The 24,923-nt window shown below is 42.4% G+C and overlaps 1 protein-coding gene across 1 annotated transcript; it reads left to right on the top strand.

Annotated features, from left to right (window-relative positions):
• Positions 1–19,404: 19,404 nt before the first annotated feature.
• Positions 19,405–24,416, top strand: HSBP1 (heat shock factor binding protein 1). Its single transcript, XM_054048891.1, has 4 exons — positions 19,405–19,601; positions 20,903–20,969; positions 21,153–21,272; positions 22,902–24,416. The coding sequence occupies exons 1-3, from the start codon at positions 19,557–19,559 to the stop codon at positions 21,269–21,271; spliced, it is 231 nt and encodes a 76-aa protein (XP_053904866.1). The 5' UTR covers positions 19,405–19,556; the 3' UTR covers position 21,272; positions 22,902–24,416.
• Positions 24,417–24,923: the final 507 nt, after the last annotated feature.

Consider the following 24,923-nt stretch of genomic DNA (forward strand, 5'->3'; position numbering starts at 1 on the left):
AGGAGCGGGGAGATGGGGTGTGTGTGAAAAATGACTTAGGAAGAAAGGATACCCTAAACCAAGGAAAGTACAGAGAGCAACAACAAATCTAGAAGTGGGGCTCCATTGACTAAAGCAGCTGGGAACTCGTACCCCTAACAGTTATCCTGGCTCCAAAGGTGAGTGGGAGTTGCCACCACATCCACCAGAGTGAGACTGAGGGTGCCAGTTATCTTTGCCAGTCATCCCAAGGCTGTTTTCTTTTTTATTGGGCCAACCAATTTCCCTGTGACTCTAGCCCCTACCCATTCTTCCCCTCCTTGGCAGTGGCTGAACATACAAAATGGCTGACTGTAGTCCGGTCAAGTTCTGGGGTATACACAGGAATGTCAAGTTCCAGGACAACAAGGTATGGAGGGTGTGCAGTGGAAATGTAATTTACTTTTATTTTTAAATGTATATGTCTGCAAGGTGGATTTCATAATATCTTTCAGAATATCCAAAGTGACAATATGATTTACCTTTCTTACGAAAGGACGAGGATGAAAATATTTAGAGACTGCAGGAATGGGCTGTATTCTAACTAATAGAACTCCCATGACAAATCTCCTGAGATGTATTATTTTACACGCTTTGCTGCTAAAAGCGTCCTTCCTGAAAGCTGATAGATATCATCATGATTAGAATTTAGCAAATAATTCACAGCAAATCTGGGAAAATTAACCTCCTTTTCAGCTCGGAATCTTGTCAACTTTAGGAATTTAGCAGATGATTTTTCTCCCAGTTTTATTAACTCTACAGATTGCTACTGATCCATACACTGCATTCGAAATCCACATTGTAGTTCCGAGCTGTGATTAGACAGGTAAGTCACATGGATCTGTTTTATATCCCCTAGCTGAATTAGTGTACAACCATTTTGATTTTTCTTAGCAAGTGGTGGCCAAATCTCTAAATTCCTTCTACAGCTGGAAACAGTGCATATCGTTCATTATAGATATCCAGGAAAAATAATGGTAGCCCTAATGTGTTTAGCTCATCAGTTTTACATTTAGGTGATGATCTAAAGGTTCAGGGTTTGGACAGAGTTTTAAGATCAAATTAACCTCATTTCCCTACTTGATAAGGAAATGAAAGACAAAAGAACCTAACTAGATAGAAATACCAGAAGATAAAAGTTGACTATAAGAGAGAGGATTTCAGCACAAAATCTGGCATCCTATTAAAAAGTTAGTGAAACTGTCCAAGATAGAATGAAAGCCCACCAGCATGCAATGTAATGTTGTGTGAAAGCCACTGTCAATTCAATGAGTTCATGCATGAGCAAGGTAGGGATTTAAATAATATTAATTTGACTTAGATTATTTTAAAGCACATCATTGGGGTGTGTCTATTGAACGTACACATTAGGTGCACAATTAACAACATATTTTTCTGAAACTGTAGTGCATGCGCTACAATCCTGCAAATTCAAGAGGAGGATCTAATAGGCCTCTTCCATAACTTATTTATACCACACGATCCTATGATTATTCTTAAGAGTTTTCTGACTTTTTTTTTAAAGGATACATCTAAGGTACATTTCTCTAGGTCAGAAGCTGTGCTGCTATAAGGCTACGATCCAGCAGATCACTTAAGCACATTTAGCTCTAAGCTAAATGTGAGTAGTCCCATTGACTTTATTAGGACAACTCATGTGATTGCTGGATTGAGGTCTAAGTCAGGAATCATGGTGGGACACTCCTATAGGACTAGAGTCCTGATCTTCAAATATGGGCACAAAGTGCATGACATCCCTCAGGAAGGGTGAGGTTAAAATTGCCTTGGTGCTTTCTGATCCTTTTTCTTCCTGCCTGTTAGTAATGCAAATGTTAATTGCCCCATGCTAGCCTCTTAGCTTGGTCACCATCACTTCTTTTGCAGCTTACATCTCACTTACATCTGTCAATATCTGCACCCAGCACTAATGAAACATCTTCCTGTTCAACTATATACACAGGCTATTGTAGCACGCAGGATTGATCATTCCATTATCACTGTGTTATACTTAACTTCCTCTTCATCTTTCTAGTCAAACTCTGTTACACTACATCAATACTGGTGGCAACACACCGATGGATTATCTTCTCCTTTAGCAGGTAAGCATGCTGTTCATATGTTGTAACATTGCTCATGTGCTACTCCAACAATTTCAGCCTTTCTTAACCCACTTCAAGAATGAAATGAATTGCACTGTGATCTTTAGCCCTCTGATATACATCCTCAGTGCTGACCCTGTTCCTTATCTGCAATATTCCTGTGCTGCGTGTCTAAGCAATAAAGGAAGTGGAGGTAATTAACTAATATGCTAGCTTCCTACCCATTTTTTCTGCCAGGCTCAATACAGTAATTTGCAACAGAAATTACATGTGTTCTGTACCTATCACCATTTGTGCTCCCTACATATTAATAGCACAGATCTGAACAGTAGAGATAACTAAAGCAATTAGTTTGCATCAATAAGTCTGAGGAGGTTTAACTCCTACAGTATTTGATGCAAAGGAGTGCAGGCAGCAGTGTCAAATAATCTCTCCTTTTAGGTGGAGTCTATATGATGGTTCATCAAATAGTGGGAACATAATATTTATGAATAATGTATTCAACAGTGGACTGAAAAATATTTGTTAAATCCCCATTATTCACAAATAATATTTTATAAGCTCTAGTTTATTTTAAAGTGAAAAACAAAAAAATCCACAAGATGATAACGGAGAGTTAATTTTGCCAAAGTTATACACTCAAAACTCAGGAAATCAGTAAGTTAAATTACATAGCAATTACAATTATGTAGATAAATATATTTTTTCAATACAATTTCTTTTACAGTCGTAAACTGTGGGAAAAATGTATCTAAGATAATGTTCCTTTTATTGTAAGAGCTGTATTGTATTGCATTGCTAGGGGGTATAGTTAAAGTTACTAATTAAGCCTTAATTTTTGTATATCACCTTAACGCTGCATTAATGTAGGGTTGTTCATCCAGTTTTCTTTTTTAAAGGGGTATGAGAGACGTGGCAGGGCAGGACAACATATGGGGAAAGCTTTCATCTTGAAGGCTTCCAGATTTAGGCCACAGTTCAGCAAAGCATTAAAGCACATGCTTAAATCTTATTGACTTCAGTGCTTAAGTATTTTGCTGAATCAGGACTGAACTGATAGTGTAAGCCCAGCAATAAATTGCTACCCTCCAGGAGCCAGAAGGGAAAAAAGGGAAGAATTGTGACTTAAAGATATGTCTAAAGCACAGGGCAACTCCTGAGATGGTGCACTTTATGTATCGTCCCCCTGTTCAGGCTGTACTTAAAATCACTAGGTGAAGTCCTAGCTTAATCAGTGGTAAAACTCCAGTTGATTTCAATGAGGTCAGAATTTCACCCACTGGATGGGATTTTCCAAAATGCCTATCTGAACTAAGAGTATAAATCCCATTGGCTTTCAATAGGATTTGTGCTCCTATGTCACTTAGGAGCTTTTGAAAATCCCACCTACAATCTAGCCCTAAATTATTAGACTGGACTAATAAACTCTCTTCTTCGGCACTGGGTGCATTGGAGGTGTCTAGGTACCAAATTATAATAGCATTGCATATACTTGTTCTTTTTATACATTGCATGTTATTATATTTTGTTGTTTACGTGTACAGAAAAGTCTAAACCCCATGTTTGAATGTCATGTATTCATTGGTCTAAAATTAAGCTTGCATTTTAGAACTGCTGCATTAAAAGATTGAAAATTATGCATCATCAACTCTATCTAAAAATAGGCAGGGTTCTGAGACATGAGACTAGACACTTTCTCCGCTGCATAGACAGATATAGTTCTCACTTATCATATCCACCAAACATCCTTCTGTAGTTTGTGAGGCACAAAGAGTGAGCTAGTTTCTAACAATATTGGCTGCTGGTATAGGAATGTAATGGACAAATGGACCAAGGAACCTGTGATGGTGCCCCTCATAAGGCTTTATAGAATATGCTTATGATTGTATATTTGACATAACTGGAATATGTTTTAGGCTACCTATGCCATGTAACATATCTATGTAAAGGTTATGAGCTACTGAATGTATTCATCCTATTTGTAGGCATGTATCGTTTTTGTATTCGAAGTTATGAATATTGGCTGTGTACTAGCCTAGTAGAGCATTTGGTCAGCTTCTTGAGAAAAGTGCAAATTAAGTGCCCAATCAAAAACCACTTAAGCCAACAATGAACTTGAAGATGCCAATCCACACCTGAGCCTTCCCAGGAGTGTGGCTTGGCTGGTAAAAACTGAGTCATGCATGGACATGTGACTTGCCCATGTGACTCCAAAACTCCATCTTGGAGCTGGACTTTGCATAGGAGTAAGGAGGGGGTCTCCACCCACAAGAGAGAGTCTATTTAAACCCCTGGGAGACGCCTCCATTTTGTCTTCAGCTGGCTAAAGAAAGAGCCTCTCCACCCCCAAGGATACCTGAAAGCCTCTCCACCCCCAAGGATACCTGGAACAAAGGACAGTAACTACAGGGGGTGTGAGTGTTTGCTGGTCCCAGACTAGAAGAAGACTAGTCTGTAAAAGGAAGCTTTCTGGGTGAGGTTTATATCTATATTCAGTTTCTTAGACATAGACTTGCATGTTCTATTTTATTTTGCTTGGTAATTCCCTTTGTTCTGTCTGCTACTACTTGGAACCACTTAAATCCTACTTTCTGTATATAATAAAATCACTTTTTACTTATTAATTAACCCAGAGGATGTATTAATACTCTCATTAGACTCAAAGAGCTTTGGATCAGGCTCAGATTTCCTTATCCCAGACTTTCCCATGCTTTTGAAAACTAAGCCCAGTCCTCAGGAAAATGAAAACAATCCCCCAGTCCTCTCCCCTCACAGAACTGAGGAGTGAATTATTTAGCCTGCAAATACAGTATGCCAAGCTAGCAGGCCATAAACCAATTGTGTACAAAATCTGAAAAACCAGCTGTCCCAATCTTGAGATTCAGAATTGTATTTATTGTTCATACAACATGTTCAGTGCTGAGCTCTGCCCATAGTTTAGAAAAAGGATGATGGGGATGGAGAAATTATTTTGTCTCAAATATTTCTCAACTGCCATTTCCCCAACACATGTAATATGGTATAGATGGACAAGAGACACCTTTTTAGGTTGCTGAACTTTAAAGAAAGTGCAGACTGGCCAATAGATAGATCAGCACTGAAGAACAGAGAGGAGATTTTCACAGCCTATTTACAGTATAGAGACCACCCAATAATTAAATGCAGACTCCGGTGGGAAGAAAGGCAACACTGTGCCACAGTTTAAAGTTCAGAAGTAAGTAGCATGAGTACTTACCCTCTTTGACCTGAATATTGGGGTTAGAAAAGCCATGCAATCTTATCATGACTGCAAATCAAGAAATGATGTGTTCACTTAACCTCAAATCACTATATAGCTGAGATAAAATGGGAGTTTAACAATGGACTTTAATAGGACCAGTGATAAGCCAATGTGGAGCCCTTATGCAAAAACTGATACTATATTTCCAGATTTCTACAAAGCCATTGTAATATGTCCATTATTCAAATAATTCAGACAGCACAAAATTTACCCATTACCCCGTCTGCCTTCCCCTGCCAGGTTCCACAGTTCAGGGGTTCTGGAACAGTTTTTATAGTGGGGATGCTGAGAGCCATTGAACCAAACTGTAAACTCTGTATGTAAGGGAAACCACTTCAAGCCAGTGGGTGTGCCACTTATGGCACAGTTGTCCGTTTGTTTTCTGGCTCCCACCCCTGTCCATCTGCAAACAATGCCTCTTTCACAGCTTTAAAGAGGGGAAAATCCAACGGGAAAGGGTTTTGATGGTCTTTAGTCTGGGCCTGAGGTGGGAATATATAGTTGTAACTCCCAGTTCCCAATTTAATTGCAAAGTTCTTTCAACGTAATAGCAAAGAAAAATGAATCCTGGCAGAGCAGACTCTGAGAACAATTATCTATTCTCCTCCATGCACACAGAAAGTATTTCTTATAATTAAATACATCCAGCTTTGTCTGTTAAGAGCAATCAAAATGCCAATGAAACCTCTAAGAGATAGGAATATTCATTCTATTCCAGTGAATTTAGACTAGTAGGGTGATTCATTTATATATTTTTAACCCTAACATCAGTTTAAATGTTCAGCACAGGTTCATAGGATATGTGCACCCCAGAAGTGAATGAGCCGGAAATATTTCTTTCACATTACTGGAAATGTTTATGTGAAAGGCAAGGTAATTCAGCTCATATGACCTTGACATTTTTATATTCTCCAATGCCAGGGCTGACCACTAGCTTAAAAAGAAATACAAGAAATATTTGGTCAAGACAAGAGCAATACAACTTTCAGCCACAATTTATATCTCCATAGGGGAGTAGTGGAGGTAATGTTGAGAATGGCAAAACATATGATAATAATGAGCTTTGTCAAAAGTATTTTAAATTAAGCAGTAATGTCTCAATGCAGGGGATTTCCTGGGGATTAATGGCTAGTTGGGAGGAATTGATAGCCCAATGTAATGCCCATAAGGGAAGCTGGAGACTCAATAACAGCATTTTTTGTGTGGAGAACTTAGTACTTCACGTCAGCATCTCTTGAAAAATGTGTGTGTTTTTTTCAATTTAATTTCTTGAAAAAGTGTCCAGGTTGGGCTCATTTACCTCCTTTCAGCTATTTCTGAGGATATTGTCAACCTTGAAAAGCCAGAGCATATCTAAACTTAGCCACCCAGCCAGAAGAAGCAGATATACAAGCCAAGGGGAAATGATTTTGATCATCAACTGGACAAATTACAACTAGTAAATAACTCAGTTAAATTACTGTGATCTTGGTGGACAGAAATGAGAACTTCAGGAAACAAATTGTTTGGTGAGATAGATTTAAGAGCCAGCATTACCTCATCCAACCAAACCTACAAAATCATTATGGTACAGCATTGCATGCTGAATACTAAAAGCTCTTGTAAATAACATTACAGGCAAGGCATCAAATGGCCTGGGCAGGAATACTTTGGGCCAGTTCTTAGCTGACGTAAATAACATAACTCCACTGAGGTCAATGGATCTACACCAGCTAAGGAAATGGCCGTTTGAATAGAGGCTGGAGTGGAACAACTTCAACACCTTAAGTGTAGGCATCACAGCACGTGTACAGCCTACATAGAAGCCCACTGAAATCAACAGAAAGGCTGCCTTTGCCAACAGTCGGCTGTGGGTTGTGTCCATAGTTCTCTCTCAGGAGCTCCAAAAACAGTGGGTAATATTATAGTGCCAATGACTGAAGAAAGAAGCCCCATGTAATGAAAGAAGGAAATTCATGTTTGACTTCTCATTTGCTTTCCGCTTCCATTGCTTCTCAATAAGGCTTAAGCAGAGTAAAAAAACGTGCTGATCAATAGTATTATATATGGATAGAATATATCTATATTGTACATAAAAACCAGGAGTGAAGTTAGTAGAGTTACTCCAGATTCACCCTCCTGCAAGAAGAGAATTTGGTTGTTATCCCTTTTCTACTAAGATTTTTTTTGGCCTAAAATTTCCCACCTGTTCAGCTCCCCCACTGATAACATCATTAGGACCAGCCCCTGAAAGCTGCTAGTGTTTTAAGCAATGTGTCCTGTAGACATGCTCTGAGTGGAGTTAGATGACATGGTGGGAAACATATAAATGCCCACCTGAAGCCTTACTTACGCTAGAGCTCTCACCATCACTACTACCAGTGAGACAACACTAGTATTAGCAATGGGGTAGGGGAGTTTCAGAGTAAACATAGCACAGACAAGGCCTTAGTGCAGGGGTTGGCAATGTTTGGCACGCAGCTCGCCAGGGTAAGCACCCTGGCGGTCCGGGCCAGTTTATTTACCTGCTGACACGGCAGGTTCGGCCGATTGCGGCCCCCACTGGCCGCAGTTTGCCGTCCTGGGCCAATGGGGGCAGCGGAAGCTGCGGCCAACACATCCCTCGGCCCGCGCCGCTTCCCGCCGCCCCCACTGGCCCGGGACGGCGAACCGTGGCCAGTGGGGGCCGCGATTGGCCGAACCTGCCGCATCAGCAGGTAAATAAATTGGCCCGGCCCGCCAGGGTGCTTACCCTGGTGAGCCGCGTGCCAAACGTTGCTGACCCCTGCCTTAGTGGGTAGCTATGAGTCACTGTTTAGCTATGATACATGGCACTAGGACCTAAGGCAGCATTTAATTACAATCATCTTGAGACTGCAGTTTATGATGTGTGTCCTACCTCCAACGCAATCTTTTTTTTACCCAGTGCAAGCCAATATAATTTGTACCATGTAATAAGTTTGCATTAATAACCCTCTATTCCCCTTACTTTTGCGGGCTCCGTTTTCAGAGCTGGATTAAATTTTATCTTCTCATTTTGTAGACAGAATGTCATCTAAGTACATCAGCCACTGCACTTTTAGGATTTAAACCAGAAACTCCCCGATGTTTAATTAGTATCTGACAACCTACCTAGCCTACAATGTCCTCCTCAAGCAAGGGACTGTTCTTCTGCAGTATTCTCCTTTTCCCCTGTTCACTATAATACTGGCCCAGAACTGCAAAACAAATAGGGCTCAATTCTGCAATTGAGCAATTCCTGGAGCTGCGGAATACCCACAATTCCCAGTGAAAGTTGAGGGTACTCAGCAACTTGCAGGATCAAACTTTTAATCTACATTCTCTCAGACTGAGAAGAAGGTAGGGTTAATTAATGAGACATAGGTTTATTGGTTTACATGTTAAACCACCAAATAACTTCATTGTATTATCTCTCTGTGAGATATTCCAATGATTCCCTGGCTCAACTGATTAGGCTCTGATAATGCAAAGACTGCATTAAGAGCAGAAAATAACTTCATTCATTATTATAATTTCAATTAAAAAACTATAGTAAACCACACCCACCTATCGCTGCTAAACAACTACCCTGGTTCCTGATGCATATACTCCAACAAATTCTGCTACATACTTAAATATGTGTTAGTCACACTTAATTATTTAATTTGGAAATGCAAACAGTAATACTACAGACTTGGGGTAATATTTTCAAAAGTGCCTAAGTCCCACTTTCAAAAGGCACTAAGAGACAGATTTTCATAGTTATTTAGGCATCTAAAGAGGCAGGAAGGCGCGTACTGGGATTTTCAAAAGTACCTAGGCACCTAGCTCCCACTGAAATCAATGGTGTGTTTGAAAAACACGAGTTGGCATGTATCTGCATCTTTAGGCACTTACATCCTTTTAAAAATCTGACCCTAAATTACTTATGAAAATGGGACTTAGGTTCCTCATTCACTTAGGTGCTTTTGAAAATGTTACCCTCAGTTCCTAGACTCATTAAATGCCATTCCACAGACATTTACAGAAAGCTTTTTGTGAGTCTAAGATTTCTGGAGTGAAATGAAAGAGTCATAATTGCTGTAATGGTCAAGTATTTCTCTTTCAGTTCTTGGGTTCATAAACTGTGCTTCCCATATGTTATGGAGTAATCATCATGCACTCAAAAATTATTACTATACTGGCTTGGCTACCAGCAGGAACATATCCTAGTTTGCGGTTAAAGCAGAAGCTTGTGACTAAAGCACTGAATGGGATTTTGAAAAACCGATCCAGTTTTGCCACCTCCACCAGCAACAGTAACTGTGTCGTTTTGTGAATAAAAACCAGCCATCTGTTCACTCTCAGGACACTCTTTGAAATTTGTTGTTAATTTTCTCCAGTGAAAATGTGTTATCACTGGGAAACATTGCCAGCATTGCAGCAACTAGTTCTCTTCTTCTAAAGGACCAAATCCTGAGCTCTTGCAGGGCATCTTGTCACTCACATCAAAGGCAATGAGAGCTGAGGGTGCTCGGCACTTCTGAAAAGCGAGCCATCAATGATTTAGGACCACCCTGTTGGTTAATGTGTACTGCTTAGGCAGATGTAGCAATCCATGCTACAAAGGAAGAGGATTATTCATCATATGGGGTCCAATCCTGTCACTGACCTGCATAAAGAGCCAGTGCATGTGAGGCACTGATCCTCTCACTGATGTCACACTGAGTGCAGAATCTCCGCTAAGAACTTCTCCTTTCTCACCCCTTTAAAACTCTGCTGCAGAAACTTTCAGCCAAAGTTCTCTCTAATTACTCAAATCGAAATCCAATCAACTACATTTCATTAAATTACTGCTGTCCCTAGGAACTTAATGAGATACCCTCTGGAATGGATATAAATTATGGAGAAGAGGGGATTAGAGTTTTAAAAGGTAGGTCCCCAAGTATTTTGGTCAATAAAATGTCAAATGCATCTGAAATCCACAGAGAGAAAAATGTTTAGATCTGAGGTACTGTTCATGATGCAAACAGCCGAGAATAAAGCTTCAACCAACAAAGTTTTGATCTTTACCCTGGATGGTGCTCTGTGCCCACAATTCCCATTGACTTCAACTGGGACAATATTTTGTTGAGTTCCATTGGGCACTTGCAAAGCATTCTTTCTCTCTTCTAGTGCTGACCACCCTAACTCACTGCTGAAGTCAAATGAGTGCAATCAGCATCTTGCAGTCATTGGGCTAGATTCTCCACAGCAGCTGAGGTCAGCTTAGTGCAGAGAAGTGACGTTGAGAGTGTCAGGCAGCCAGTTAATCCCAGTGCTCTGAGGAGCCTGGGGGCTGCTCGACATTACACCAGTGGAAAAGTGGAGTGGCAGAGTGGAACTCCTCTGCCATGTTTCTTAAACTGCCATGGAGGTGAAGCAGGAGCTGACTCAACCAGCTTTATGCCAGCAGCCAGAATCCATCCCCTTTGTGCCACCTGAGCACCAACAGGGACAAAGCACAAGCCAGAGTCTGGGCCAGTATCTTGACTATCAGGACCCTATGGAAGTCTTGGATATTGACCTCTGTGGACCCGATCCTGCCTCTACACTGAGTGTCACTGAAGTCAGTGGGACTCCATGCAGATACAGGGGTCTAAACACATGGTTCTCAGTGCCTAGTCAGAGACTAAGATTGTAACTATCTTTCCAATATAAGCCTGATGTTGATCCCCACTCCTACTGCCTTGGAAAAGCTACTTTTATATTATAATTTCTCTGAGCCAGAGAGAATAATTATCTTTCTTTTCTTTGCCGTCTTTCCCTCCATGTAATTTAGGACTGACCATGTGTAAAATGTATACATTTAAGATTGTTTCATAAAGTTACTATTTAAACTTTCCACCTTTGGATAATTATGCCTTTCTCATCATGAAACTTTGAGAAGTAATTATCACATTTTATAGATCTCCATCAAATGAGTTTTTTATGCCTGCCCGACCCATCAGTCTTTGATCAATACCTCCAAACATTAAGCGTACCAGAGGACAGATGGTAGCTTAAAGCAGCCTGTGGGTTGAATAATGAATAAGGAGAATAAAACAGCATTTCATCTACTACAGATTATTCCCTTTAGGTCAAGTTGAGCAGCAGCACAACAGTGCAAGATATTCCATATTATTTCTATTGACACTGTACTTACATTATATTATTGCACAGAAGTGAGCTTCTATCTCTATGTAAACTTACTTCAGCACGTTAGCCAGTCATTAAAGTGCACATCTTAAGAAGAGTTTAAATAATGTGAATTTCTTCTAAGCGTTTCAAAAAGACTCCAGAACGTAATTGCAGACAGGTTGTGGGTTAAAGATGCACTCTAAGCTCTTCAAGGAAGAAGAAAGCTATGGATGCAATCCCATGAAGTGCTAAGTGCCCTGAAGCCCATTAAAATCGAAAGTGCCTACATTCACTCACAAACCCCAGCACGACATGCATGTTGTGGGTTGCATCCGCACTGCAGGTTTGGATCTCTGTGGGGCCCTAAGTGTACTTGCGTCTCACTGCTTCAATGAATCAGGTAATTAGGAACCTGGTATTATTTGTTTAACTATACAATTTACAGGGCTGTAACTACAGGTGCCGCCCCTGCAGCTCCCATTGGCTGTGGTTCCTGGCCAATGGGAGCTGTGGGAGCAGAGTGCAGCGCTCCCTGGCTGCTCCTACGCATAGGAGCCGGAGGGGGGACATGCCGCTGCTTCCGGGAGCTATGCAGAGTGGGGCAAGACCCCAACTCTGCTTTTTGGTGGAAGCTCGAGGGCCAGATGAAAACATGTGGATGTGGCCCGTGGGACGTTGTTTGCCCACTCCTGCCCTACCCCATTGCTGCTCCCTCTTTTGAACCCAGCTCCTGCTATGGGGTGGATGGATCTATTCCCAGAAGTTCCTGCTCTGCTTCCCCCAGCCCATGTGACTTGAGGGAAGTGGGGGTGTTTGGGGCCTTGTGCCACAGGGTCTCCCCAACAAAGGTTCAGATTGGACTCTAATTAGTGCAATAATCTACCCCAGTTCTGGGTCTTGTACTTTCACTGATGTCAGTGTAGGATTGGCAAGTTTCCCCCACCTGGATCAGTTCTGATGATAACAGCACATGCATCTATCACTGCACATACAACACGATAAAAACTAGTAAGGGGGAAAGCTGCAACAAGTATGATTTCACTGTTCATTAGATAATAACATCACATTTGATGCACACCCACAGAAAAATCTAATTAACATTAGTTTCTAAAAACGTGGTCTGAAAAAAACACCATGAATTGCTCCTGTTTTGCCACAAATTACTTTCCAATTTATGCTAGTCTTAATGTTGCTTTTCCCCATAATTATTTAATACAGTTTCAGTTAAACATAATTCACATGATTCATGAAACCAAAAATTAGGACTGTTATTTTTCCCTTGCTAGATGTTTTCTAATTACAGTCCTTTGCTTAATATGTCCCAACCTCATGTATATTTGAAAACTGCCAAGGAATATTTCTTTTCTCAAAATTACAGATAAGTTCTGTTTGTTATACTTTAATATTTTCCCAATCATTTCAGCCTCCATCTACCCAAGTAGTAATTGACTTATTAAAATTTCATTTTCCTGGGTTCAATAACTTGTATATTTTGAATTCACTGGCTTAAGTAGCAAGAGAACACAAAAAGGTATTCAGATAAGATCTGATAGTCGAGATTTCAGATAACTGAAGAAATAGTCAATGTAATTAGTAAACATTAGGGGACATGATCTTATTTCAGGTAACAAGATATTTCAGATCATAGAGAATTTAAACAAAGTTGTCCAGTCCAGTCCAGGCTCAATCCTGCACCCCTTACTCACATATAATATATATATTTCTATGGACTCTTCCACTGGCATTTCTCCTGCTAACACTAGGTTTGAATATCTCAAAAAAGATATACTGGAATTGGAAAAGGTTCAGAAAAGGGCAACAAAAATGATTAGGGGTATGGAACAGCTTCCATATGGGGAGAGATTAATAAGACTGGGACTTGGAAAAGATATGACTAAGCGGGAATATGATAGAGGTCTATAAAATCATGACTGGTGTGGAGAAAGTAAATAAGGAAGTGTTATTTACTCCTTCTCATAACACAGAACTAGGGGTCACCAAATGAAATGAATAGGCAGCAGGTTTAAAACAAACAAAAGGAAGTATTTTTTTCACAGAACACACAGTCAACCTGTAGAACTCCTTCCCAGAGGATGTTGTGAAGGCCAAAACTATAACAGGTTCAAAAAAGAACTAGATAAGTTCATGGAGTATAGGTCCATCAATGGCTATTAGCCAGGATGGGCAGGGATGGTGTCCCTAGCCTCTGTTTGCCAGAGGCTGAGAATGGGTGACAGGGGATGGATCACTTGATGATTACCTGTTCTGTTCATTCCCTCTGGGGAACCTGGCATTGGCCACTGTCAGAAGACAGGATACTAGGCTAGATGGACCTTTGGTCTGATCCAGTATGGCCGTCTTATGTTCTTCTGTCTAAAAGTAATTAGTATATAAGGGCTGCTTACCAGTTTACAGAATACATAACATAATATAATCTTTTTTTCTGAGTTGTTACTGTTGTGCAAATAGTCCAGCATTGCACCCAGGGTGTGGGGCTGCTGGATGGGCTGTAGTTTACATGAGATGTTACGCTAAGATCGTGACCACTTGTTTTTCAATAGTAACAGCATGAACCCAGGTATCCTTAAAAAAACTCCCCTTCGGGTAATTGCATTCTGCTTCCCAAATACTCCCTTTGGTTTAACTGGATGGTTCTTTATTTTGTGTCTTAATTATTTACATATTGTGGATATGTGAAAGGAGCTTAATAACAAAGAAAATTAGTTCTCAGCTGTCCTGTTTCTCTTCACTGTTAAGTGGCTAGTCAAGGTGCTTTTGATTAAAACTCTTATAGAAAGGTAAGATACTAGGTGAATAACCTGTCATTTGGAGGATGAATGATAATGAACATATAGAACATTTAGAACAGGGGTCAGCAACGCCTCTACTTCATGAGCTAAAAACTATATGGCTTTTAGCTAAGGCTGTAGAGCAGACTCATTAATCTCTAAGTGGTCTCAGTGCCAATAGAGGAGCCAGAACACCACACCCAGAAGGTGTGTGGGTTGCACTTTCAGGAATGGACCTTTTCTTTTCAGGAAAGGCTCTCTCTTTTCTTTCTGCTTTGCTCCTGTACAATTGTCTTCCTCTCCTCAGAGGCAGTGGTACACAAGGAAATCAGCCAGTCCATTATAACATGGTGTGTTTGAAAAGTAAAGGGCTGTATCTGGTTAGAAGGGTAGTGATCTGCTTTTATTTATATAGTGCACTACTAAAAGCGGTATTTAATCTAAAAGACCCATATGGTATCTGTAACACTTCTTGGGGATACCTATGGTTGTGAGGCACCTTTCTACCATCTGCTCTTAGTGCAAGGAAGTCTTGTCTGTACCTGCTAGGGGTCAGCTCCCTGACTTCCCCTGCAACACAAGCTCTCCCCACTCAGCCCAGGTAAGCAATAGGCACACTCCATCCCCTGAGCACACCGAGCATCCCCTTGAAGTGTCTAGCCCCTGTTCCACTGGGCACTCACAGAATTCACAGATCGGCTACTCCCAAAGGAATAGTACACACCAGCTTACCAGTTACACCTTATACCACAGGTCCACTTAACAGACAGCACTTAGATTTGTGTGCAATGAAAATATGTAAAAGAGTATTTAACAAAGAACAGAGATTCTAGAGGAAGCTAGCAGACACTTGCATAGCCTGCATGTAATAGCAGGAATCTCCACACCAACTCAAAATAGGTTGACACTGAGGGGCAGACTTGGGAAGCAATTATTAGAACCATGCTTACACAGACTGAGTGACCCAATACCCACTCATATGAGGTGAAGGTCTAGCCTAGAGGCGAGAATAGCAGTCAGGACAATGGCCCAATAGTTTGGAGTGTGAATTCCATTCCCCAATGCACCCACCCCTATATTCTTTGGACAGAGCCCAGTGAATCAGTTACTCTGGATTCACTGGTGTAACTGAATGAAAAATTTGACCAATCATTTCTCTAACCTGCCATTGCTTGGGGCACAGGCAGATGGAAATAGTACATAGTAGGGTAAGTGATGGTCAGAATCAAGGGATAAAACAACTTCCCCTAAAACAGCAAAGAGTATTAGGAGATTGATAGGAAACAAATGGCAATTAAGTTTTACCAGAAGGACATATAGAAGAATAAAAATCACATCAGCATATAACAAGAGGCAGACAAAGAAAAATTAGTAATGTGCAGCATGTATACACAGGTGCTTAGCAGCCAAAAGATAGGTCAAATTTAAAGGCCTTCAAGAAACAATGTGCTATACCAATCCAAAGATAATCATAACAACCACCCAATTTGGTAAACATTCCATTCAAGTAAATGGGAGTTAATTTCTTTTACATTTCTCAGAACTAGAACCGGTCTTTAATTTAAAAGATAGCTAAAAACATTTTTACACATAATGCTTGTGATTTTTTAACAACATACCCATCGGAGCAGTGTTAATGTAAATCTCTGCATACTAGCTACGGGACACGTCAGCGATATGTCATGAATGTAGCACTCCAGCTTGTGGATGAAATGGAAGGTGGCAGTTGAAGATAATTTGTGGATAATGAGACATGTTCTGTACTTGCAGGCTCATAATCAGCACATTTGTTTGCCATAGTTCAGCTTGAATATCAGTACACAGTCAGCTATATACTATCTCACAGTGTAGAATTGGACTTGTCAAAAGAAAACCACAAATGAGTGACAGGGAGTTATGCCTGCATCCAGGGGCGGCTCTATGTATTTTGCCGCCCCAAGCACGGCAGTCAGGCAGCTTTCGGCGGCATGCCTGAGGGAGGTCCACCGGTCCAGCGCCTTTGGCGAACCCGCCGCCAAATTGCCGCCAAAACCACGGGACCGGCGGACCTCCCGTAGGTATGCCGCCCAAGGCAGCCTGACTGCCGCCCTCACAGCGACCAGCAGGCCGCCCCCCGCGACTTGCCGCCCCAGGCACGTGCTTGGTGCACTGGTGCCTGGAGCCGCTCCTGCCTGCATCCAGCCGGCTATACCTAGTAAATGCTTCCTTTGTATCTCTCCCCAGTGTGAAATCTTATTTTAGGCAGTTTTGTAGCACATATCCTTGTCCCGTCACCAAAGACTATTATAATTAAGAAGTGGTTGGCACGAATTGTGCGTGATCTAATTACTCACAATCACAACATTTTACTAATAGTTTCTTTCCTATAGACAATATGCCACAAATCCCTAAATATATTTCTTTTAATCATCTAATCATCAGTCCATTTATGTAACATTTCTGACTTTTATTGCAATAACCTAATGACACTGTTCCTACAGCTATCCCCCTTCTGAATCCAGATTACCTGTAAATGCTTACAAATCAGGCTTAACCGCTCATTTATGTTCTCCTCCAAAATTAAATGACAAAAGAGGGTGGAGGATTACTTCAGATAAAATCATTTTTGAGTCTGGAAATATTTTTACTCTTTCCAATTTGTGAAGTTATTTTGTAAGTGCACAAGCAAAACTATTAAATCTCAGTATGAACAAAGCTTTTGTTCTAAACACAAGAACAAACAGCCAGATTAGGTTCAAAGCTGAACGCTCTCCAAAAAAGGGTTGAAAGGGTAAACCTTCACTTCCTGTGTGGGTTTTTTAAGTGCTCTTTACACTAATCAATTTCAATGCCTGATAATTATACAGTCCACCTCCAACACACCAAAACACAAGGCCTATTGTACAAGATGAAGACCTATTGATTCCTTACATTTCGTATCATGCCTCCAGTGGCCAACACCTGATTCTTAAGAAGTAGTTGCAAAACCCCATATTGTATACAGACAATTGTATAATGCTGCCTGGTGACAGAGGCTCCTTCCTGACCTCTTCAGGCAAAAAGGTTTATGCCCCGAAGCCTGAAGTTCAGTTGCTCTTAGCGCACGTTACATAACGGCAAGTGTTCTCACTGGTCTGAAAAGGAAAGCTGCATACATTTGGGGTGTTATGTTTTGTGTGTCAGGGCAGCAGGCGTGGTGAGAAGAGAAGGGAGTGGGCTCAGAGAGGCAGGCACAGCGGCTGGGAAATGAATAGAGCAGCCAAGCTGAGCAACTAGCACAGGGTGACAATGCGCTTCGGGGCAGGGGCAGGGTATTAAAAGATGCTCAAGAACACAGCCACCTAAAAGAGCATCTGATCCTGAAACGGGATTCAGGGCCTCCCTCCTCCCAACTGCTCCATCCCCTTTTTCTCTTCCATTCTCTTTTCCCACCCCTCCCCTCCCCAGGGCTGAGGAGAAGGGGAGCAGGGGGGCCTCAGCCCAGGGTGGAGGGAATGCCTGTAAAGTCTGTATATCTAAAGTGAATGGGCGGGATCGTGCCCCACTTTCCTTTTCACAGGCCTGGCCCTCCCTACTAATAGGGTTACCATTCGTCCGGATTTACCCGGACATGTCCTCCTTTTCGCGCTAAAAATAGCGTCCGGGGGGAATTTGTAAAGCACTCACAATGTCCGGGATTTCCCCCTCCCCCGGCACAGCAGAGCGAGCGGCTGGGAGGGCTGCAGAAAAATCCCGGGCTGGACTCCTGAGCAGCTGTAGAGGAGCCGGAGCCGCCCTGCATTCTGAGTTGGCCTCTCCTGCAACCCGGTCCGGCAGCACTGTGCAGGGCCAGGGACCGGGTTTTGTTGTGCTGGGGAGCTCAGCCACGTGTCCGGCTCGGCTCGCACAGAGCCCAACACCCTGTTCTGAGCAGCAGGGTAAGGGGGACCGGGGGCAGGGAGGTTCTGGAGGGGGCAGTCAAGAAACGGGGGGGGGGGGGCTTTTGGGGGGGGTGGAGAAAGTTTTGGGCAGCCAGGGTACAGGTAGGGGGTAGGGTCCTGGGGGGCAGTTGGGGGGGGGTCTTAGGAGGGGGCAGTTAGGGGACAAGGAACAGGGAGGCTTAGGGGTGGGGTTCTGGAGGGCAGTTAGGAGCAGGGGTCCCAGGAAGGGGCAGTCAGGGGACAAGGAGCAGGGGGGTGGGGAGCTGGGAGTTCTGGGGGGGGCTGTCAGGGGGCAGGGGTGGGGAGAGGGATCGGAGCAGTCAGGGGACAGGGAGCAGAGAGGTTTAGATGGGTTGCGAGTTCTGGGGGGGGCTGTCAGGGGGCAGGAGTGGGGAGAGGGATCGGAGCAGTCAGGGGACAGGGAGCAGAGGGGTTTAGATGGGTCGGGAGTTCTGGGGGGGGCTGTCAGGGGGCAGGAGTGGGGAGAGGGATCGGAGCAGTCAGGGGACAGGGAGCAGAGGGGTTTAGATGGGTTGGGAGTTCTGGGGGGGAGCTGTCAGGGGGCAGGAGTGGGGAGAGGGATCGGAGCAGTCAGGGGACAGGGAGCAGAGGGGTTTAGATGGGTTGGGAGTTCTGGGGGGGGCTGTCAGGGGGTGGGGAGTGGTTGGATGGGGCGTGGGAGTCCCAGGGGTCTGTCTGGGGGTGGGGGTGTGGATAAGGGTTGGGGCAGTCAGGGGACAAGAGGCAGGGAGGCTTAGATAGGGAGTGGAGTCCTGGGGGGCAGTTAGGGGCAGGGGTCCCAGGAGGGGGCAGTCAGGGGACAAGGAACGGGGGGAGGGTTGGGGGTTCTGGGGGGGGCGGGAAGTGGGAGGGGCAGGGGCAGGGCTAGGGCGGGGCTCCTCCCGTCCTCTTTTTTGCTTGCTGAAATATGGTAACCCTACCTACTAATGTCCTGCTCCCTCCTCTCCGCTCCCCCTTTCCCTCTAGTCTCCTCCTGCTCCCCCTTTCCCCTCCCCCTCTAGTCAACTTCTCTTAGGGTGACCAGATGTCCCGTTTTAAAGGGACAGTCCCAGTTTTGGGGACTTTTGCTTATATAGGCGCCTATTACCCCCCCCCACCTCGGCCCGTTTTTTCACAGTTGCTATCTGGTCACCCTAACTTCTCTCCTCCCCCCACCCCCAATACCTCTGGCGAGGCCTCGCCCAGGCTGAACTACATTCCCCACAATGCCCCCTGTCCTCGCGAGAGCTGGGAGCGGGCGGAAGTCTCGGTGCCAAGCGCGGAAGTCCCTGGAGCTTGGAGACGGTGCCGGGGCCTGCCCGTGACTCACTGGACGGAGCCGCCGCCCGCTATCATGGCCGAGACCGACCCCAAGACCGTGCAGGATCTCACCGCCGTGGTGAGGGGCCCGGGCCGGGGGTAGGCCTGAGGCGGCGCAGCGGGCGGCTCCGGGCTCGGCGTTTAGCCCGAGTCCTCCGAGCTGCGGCCGGCGATGTTCCCTGCGCAGGCCCGGAGCACCGAGAGCGGCCGGGCGCTGGAGCCCGAGGAGGGCCCGGGGTGGTGGGCAGGGAGCGGGGGGCGGCAGGGGAAGCAGTGACTGAAACCAGGGGGCCAGGGAATGCCTGGGGGGGGACCCCGGAATGCCTGGGGGGGGGGGACCCCGTTACATCAGACCGTCAGGAGCGACTGTATCATGTTAACCCCTCCGCTCCCTGCCCCCCGTTATAGCAGGTGTGGAGACCCGGCTGTGCTTGACATCTCAGGGAAGACCCATTTCTAAGCCCCCGTCGTCCCCACCCTACTTGAGAGCTCATCACCGCCTTACAAAAAGCATCAGATCGAGAGAAAAGGGATAAAACCCGACTCCTCCCCCCGCAGTGTCGATCTGGTACCGTTCACTTGCACCACCCATTAGCAGCACTAATCCTCAGGCCTGCCCCGCTGAGGGACCCATGGTGGGGAGGGCAAATTACCCAAACGCACACAGGGGCTTTGGTGTCAAATCCAGGATTACACCCTAGGCGTTCCCAAACCATTCCCCTCTGGCTCCTGTAGCTCTTTGTGGAGGGGTGAGGGAGCGGTGCTGGATTAGACATTGGTTTGTGCCAGCATTGTCCTTGCTGTTCTTTTGGGGACACTTCAGTGTGATGGTTTCCTAAAACCCAGGTGTTTGGCTGTCCCCCATACATACACACACTCTTGTCAGTTTAATTGGTAGCACAGGGCTCCTGGTAGGTGTCAAGCTGCAAGAGTAGTTCAGAGCTAGTCATGTAATTTAAGAACTTTTTTTGTGTATAAGATTGAGTTGTATTTTGAAAATATTAAGTACAATTATGTTTTTTTCAGTCTTCCATATCAGATGCAGAATGATTGCATGGCTAAAGCATAACAATTCTGTTTTTGACAGTGACTCAGTGTGTAGGCCCCAGAGAAGTTATTCAGGCTCACTTTCTTCATGTGTATAATGGGGGATGTTACAGGTAGAGGGCTGCTCTAAGTTTTTGAGTGCATAAGCCCTGAATTATTTTTGGCATGGAGTTCCCAGCGTAATTTGTTACTTTTAACATTTGATCAATGCTGTCCAAACGTATGGTTTTGCGTGAAACAAGTTGAGCTCAAAAGTGACTGCATTATGCTAAAGTATTGTAAAAAGGGATATTTTGATTAAGTACTACTTTTTTTTTTTTTTTGCCCTGTTAGGTACAGACACTGCTTCAACAGATGCAAGACAAATTTCAGACCATGTCTGACCAGATCATTGGAAGAAATATCCTTTCTTCTTGTAAAATGCCCCTGATGGAGGAAAGTGTACAGATATTTAGTATATTAAATTCTAAACTTGCTAGCCAGATTTCTAAAGCTGTTGTAACAATGCATGAAGCTGTGCTCAAGTGATAAACTGCTACTAAAGTGTAAACATTACAATTCATTTTCTTTAACTCAAACTAACTTGATGACATGAGCTGTCGCATTGATGACCTGGAGAAAAACATTGCAGACCTCATGACACAAGCAGGAGTGGAAGAATTGGAAGGAGAGAACAAGTTGCCTGCTACTCACAAGAGTTAAAGTGAGGGAATTGCTTATTATCTTTGAATGATATCCTGGCTTGAAATGGTAAAAATCCCATGTACTTTAAAGGGGCCAGGATTTTACCCTCTGATTTGTGAGTCAGAGTCTGAAATCCCCATAGAATAATTCTGAAAATGCTGTAATGAAAAATTGTATTTTGTCATGCAATGAACTCTAGAGCATTGGTTTGGTCTCTTTAGCAAAGGATATAGAAAAACTGGATACAGAAAAACTGAAAGCTTGCACCAACCTCTTCAGACAGGCTGTTTTTTTAAGTGAAAAGTGATGCAGAATATTAGAAGTAAAAATAAAAAAAAAATACAATGGGAGCAAAAGTAAGGGAGCAAAGTGGTGAAACAGCTTCACATGGCCTCTGCTATTGATTCAGCCTGACTCCGTAAAACTAACATTTGAACAAACTACAGTATTAAATGCTCCCCTCACCATCTAATTTCGTTGCCTAAAACCTGTCTGCCTCCCTGGCAGTACGACTAGTATGTGTTAACACAGTTGGAACAGTGGATACTCCAGCTGCTTTTCATGCAACAGCTAAGTAGTCTGGCTTCTGGTGCAACAGATAAATACATTGTCATTCTTTCAAAGTCCCCACTAAGAAACTCTCATGACTAATTAAGGGTGTTGCAAATCATGATGGGCTGTTTGAAGCTACTATGACAATGCTCACCCTATGCTTGGGCTTTAATTAGTGGGATAAATTTCATGGGTGCTGAGATTTCACTGAGTCAGGCTCAAAAGTCCATTTTTGTAATTATATGAGGGCAACTGAACAAACATAGTAAAGTACTAATACCAATGCAAGGGGGGGAGGGATAGCTCAGTGGTTTGAGCATTGGCCTGCTAAATGCAGGGTTGCGAGTTCAATCCTTGAGGGGCCACTTAGGGATCTGGGGCAAAATCAGTACTTGGTCCTGCTAGTGAAGGCAGGGGGCTGGATTCAATGACCTTTCAAGGTCTCTTCCAGTTCTAGGAGATACACCTATCTCCATTAATGTATTATTTATTTATTGTAAATTAGCAGTGGTTTCATGGTGACTAGTAAAATGCTTTTGGAATAGTTTCACAATTTCAGGTATAGATCGAGATAACTTCTCTCTAATGCTGTTATGGGCACTACCTCATTTAAGAGGTTGTTAGTCTCTGCAGAGGAGACATAGTTTAGGCTATGCTTTCATCTTGAATACCAGATGAATTTCTTTTCTCAAGATGTTAAGACAAGAAAGAGAAGTGAACATAAGTCTTGATCTGGCAAGCTCTTTCAACAGAAATACTTATGAGTAAAACTGGGGTATTATATTGGAATATTCATGTGAGTAAAATTAAGCATTTAAGTAAATGGTTACATGATTTATACTTTATTTGCCCCAGAGTTTAGCTTTTACTCTTACGTCTGATAATAGTGGAATTTTACACCTCTACTAGGTCAGAGGATTAGGGTATGGAATCCTATAAATAGAGAAGTCTCACTTTTTCCAGTCCATTTAAAACTTTTTTTAGAAAGCTTGGATGGAGCTTGACTCTTTTTGAATTCCACAATTATTGTATATCTGCTGAGCATACTTATCTAGTGAAATTCCTATTAATAGTAATATTCTGTCTTCCCCAACAGGTTGCCAAGAATTTAAGATGAACGCTGGAATACACTTTTTTTACAAATCCACAGGATTACAGAACAGTTTTTTGCAACTAGTGGATGTAAAAGCATTTTATATGGTTATAGAGCTTGCATTCCTAATGTATATTGTATAGCTAGATTTAGGTTAGTATATTTTGATTTGTATAGTGTAGTTCCACACTTTTTGAATTCTTGTTATAAGGATCAATTGTATTAAACACACATGTTTGATGGATCTTAACTAAACTACTGAATTTGAATGGATTTTTTTGTGAAGACATTTGTTTACTATACTTTTCTAATAATTTCATTTTGATGGCTAAAAAAAAATCTAATGATTTGTCAAATTGAAAAACTACTTGTTGTGGTAACTTAACACTTTTCAGGAGTGAAGCACAAGATTGAAATTGAGTTAGTTATAGTTCTATTTAGATAGCGTCAGTCATTGCACCAGTACAAAATGATATTAGTAATGTTTTTAATACACCCAGTAAGATGCTCTTGGATACTTAAGATGTCAAGCATAAAGAATCATTTTACTTATACTCCTAGCATTACTTTACCTACTGTATGTTGCTATGACTAAGAATTGAAATATGACATATGATAGAAACATCCCTCCAAAGGTAAGCAACCATTGTAGCTCAAATAGGTTATTTGTTTAGAAAGCTGAGGTGCTATTAATAAATCCAATGATGAAGGGTTTGTAATAATAGCTAAGTCTTGTAATAATATTACAAGACACTACAATGAAACCCTGCTAGTATATGTCCATTAACAGTATCCTAGTTGAAAAATATGCATTGAAGTAATAATGGTCTGTTACAATAAGGCACTGTCTAGGAAATGCTAGGTACCTGGTCTTTGATCACAAGTCATTGGCTGTCTGTATGAAACGAAGTTGCTTAGCTGAGAAGCGGAGTATTTAGGAACCCTGGGAAAGGAGGGGATCCAGTTATCAAGGTTATAAAATCCTGCTACTATGTGAGCAACAAATAGCTGGGAGTTTTAATAATACCCTGTTTTAGAAACAGGGTGTTCTGTTACCTCTTAATCATACTTTTCTTCAATTTTTACCTGGTCCTTAAATTCCATAGTCAGAGCATTTGGAAATCACAAATGTTTGTCTAAAGAACCTTTCCATACCATTTCACTTCACCATTATGAAGAAAAATGACTCTGATCAATGCTAGGATGATACTATATGACTGCTACAATACCACAACAACTTGTTTGAGAGATTAATCTAAGCAGCTACTAACAGCATAAAGCAGATATCATCCTAGCTGTTTATACCACACTCAATGTTGGTATGAGTGCCTCTAAGTTAACTTCACTGGCATTATGAAGGCAATATGTAGGTGTATGTCATTTCTCAAAACAGGGAAAATTGTACTGAGTTCATAGTAATGTTAGGGAAATTTTGTGATTGTAGGAAATGTATACTGTACCACCAGCCTTACATTTGTTGTACTGTCATTAAAATATCTAATAAAACTTAAATGGTAACTTACAATAGTCAGCTCATACGTAATGTAAAATACTGTATGTGCATGCACAAGAACTTTTAACTTGGACATTGTACAAATCACTAAGGCCTTGGCAGGGATATTTCAGCTACATTAAGTGTAATGAACAAATTATCTGATGCACACTTCAGGTTAATCTAGATTTAACAACAGAATATTGAATTTATGATATGGAAATTATATCTATGTGCTTCCAATACCTTGGTAAAAGGTAAAGTTAAAATTGAGTGTCATTTTAATTCTCAGATGCTGATATTTTTGTATGAAGACATTAGCAATAACCTTCTATAGGGAAAAAAAAAAATCAGATTTGAATTTCCGTGCAAAAGAGTTTGTCAGAGAACTGGTATTAGAATTTTTCCTTGAAGTGTAAGTCAATTTCCTCAAAACATATTTTAGTGGAAAATTTCAGCTTAATGGACAAGTTATTATATACTTTGATAAAAAGATTAAGCTTAGAGAAATGCTACCTGACCAGTGTCAATAG

Source organism: Malaclemys terrapin, chromosome 14 (genome assembly GCF_027887155.1).
Source record: "Malaclemys terrapin pileata isolate rMalTer1 chromosome 14, rMalTer1.hap1, whole genome shotgun sequence".
NCBI lineage: Eukaryota > Metazoa > Chordata > Testudines > Emydidae > Malaclemys > Malaclemys terrapin.

Coding starts and splice junctions, on each gene's coding strand:
- HSBP1 (XM_054048891.1), top strand. CDS start 19,557: ATGGCCGAGACCGACCCCAAGACCGTGCAGGATCTCACCGCCGTG. Junction 19,602..20,902: donor TGCAGGATCTCACCGCCGTG/GTGAGGGGCCCG, acceptor TTGCCCTGTTAG/GTACAGACACTGCTTCAACA. Junction 20,970..21,152: donor TGACCAGATCATTGGAAGAA/ATATCCTTTCTT, acceptor ACTCAAACTAAC/TTGATGACATGAGCTGTCGC.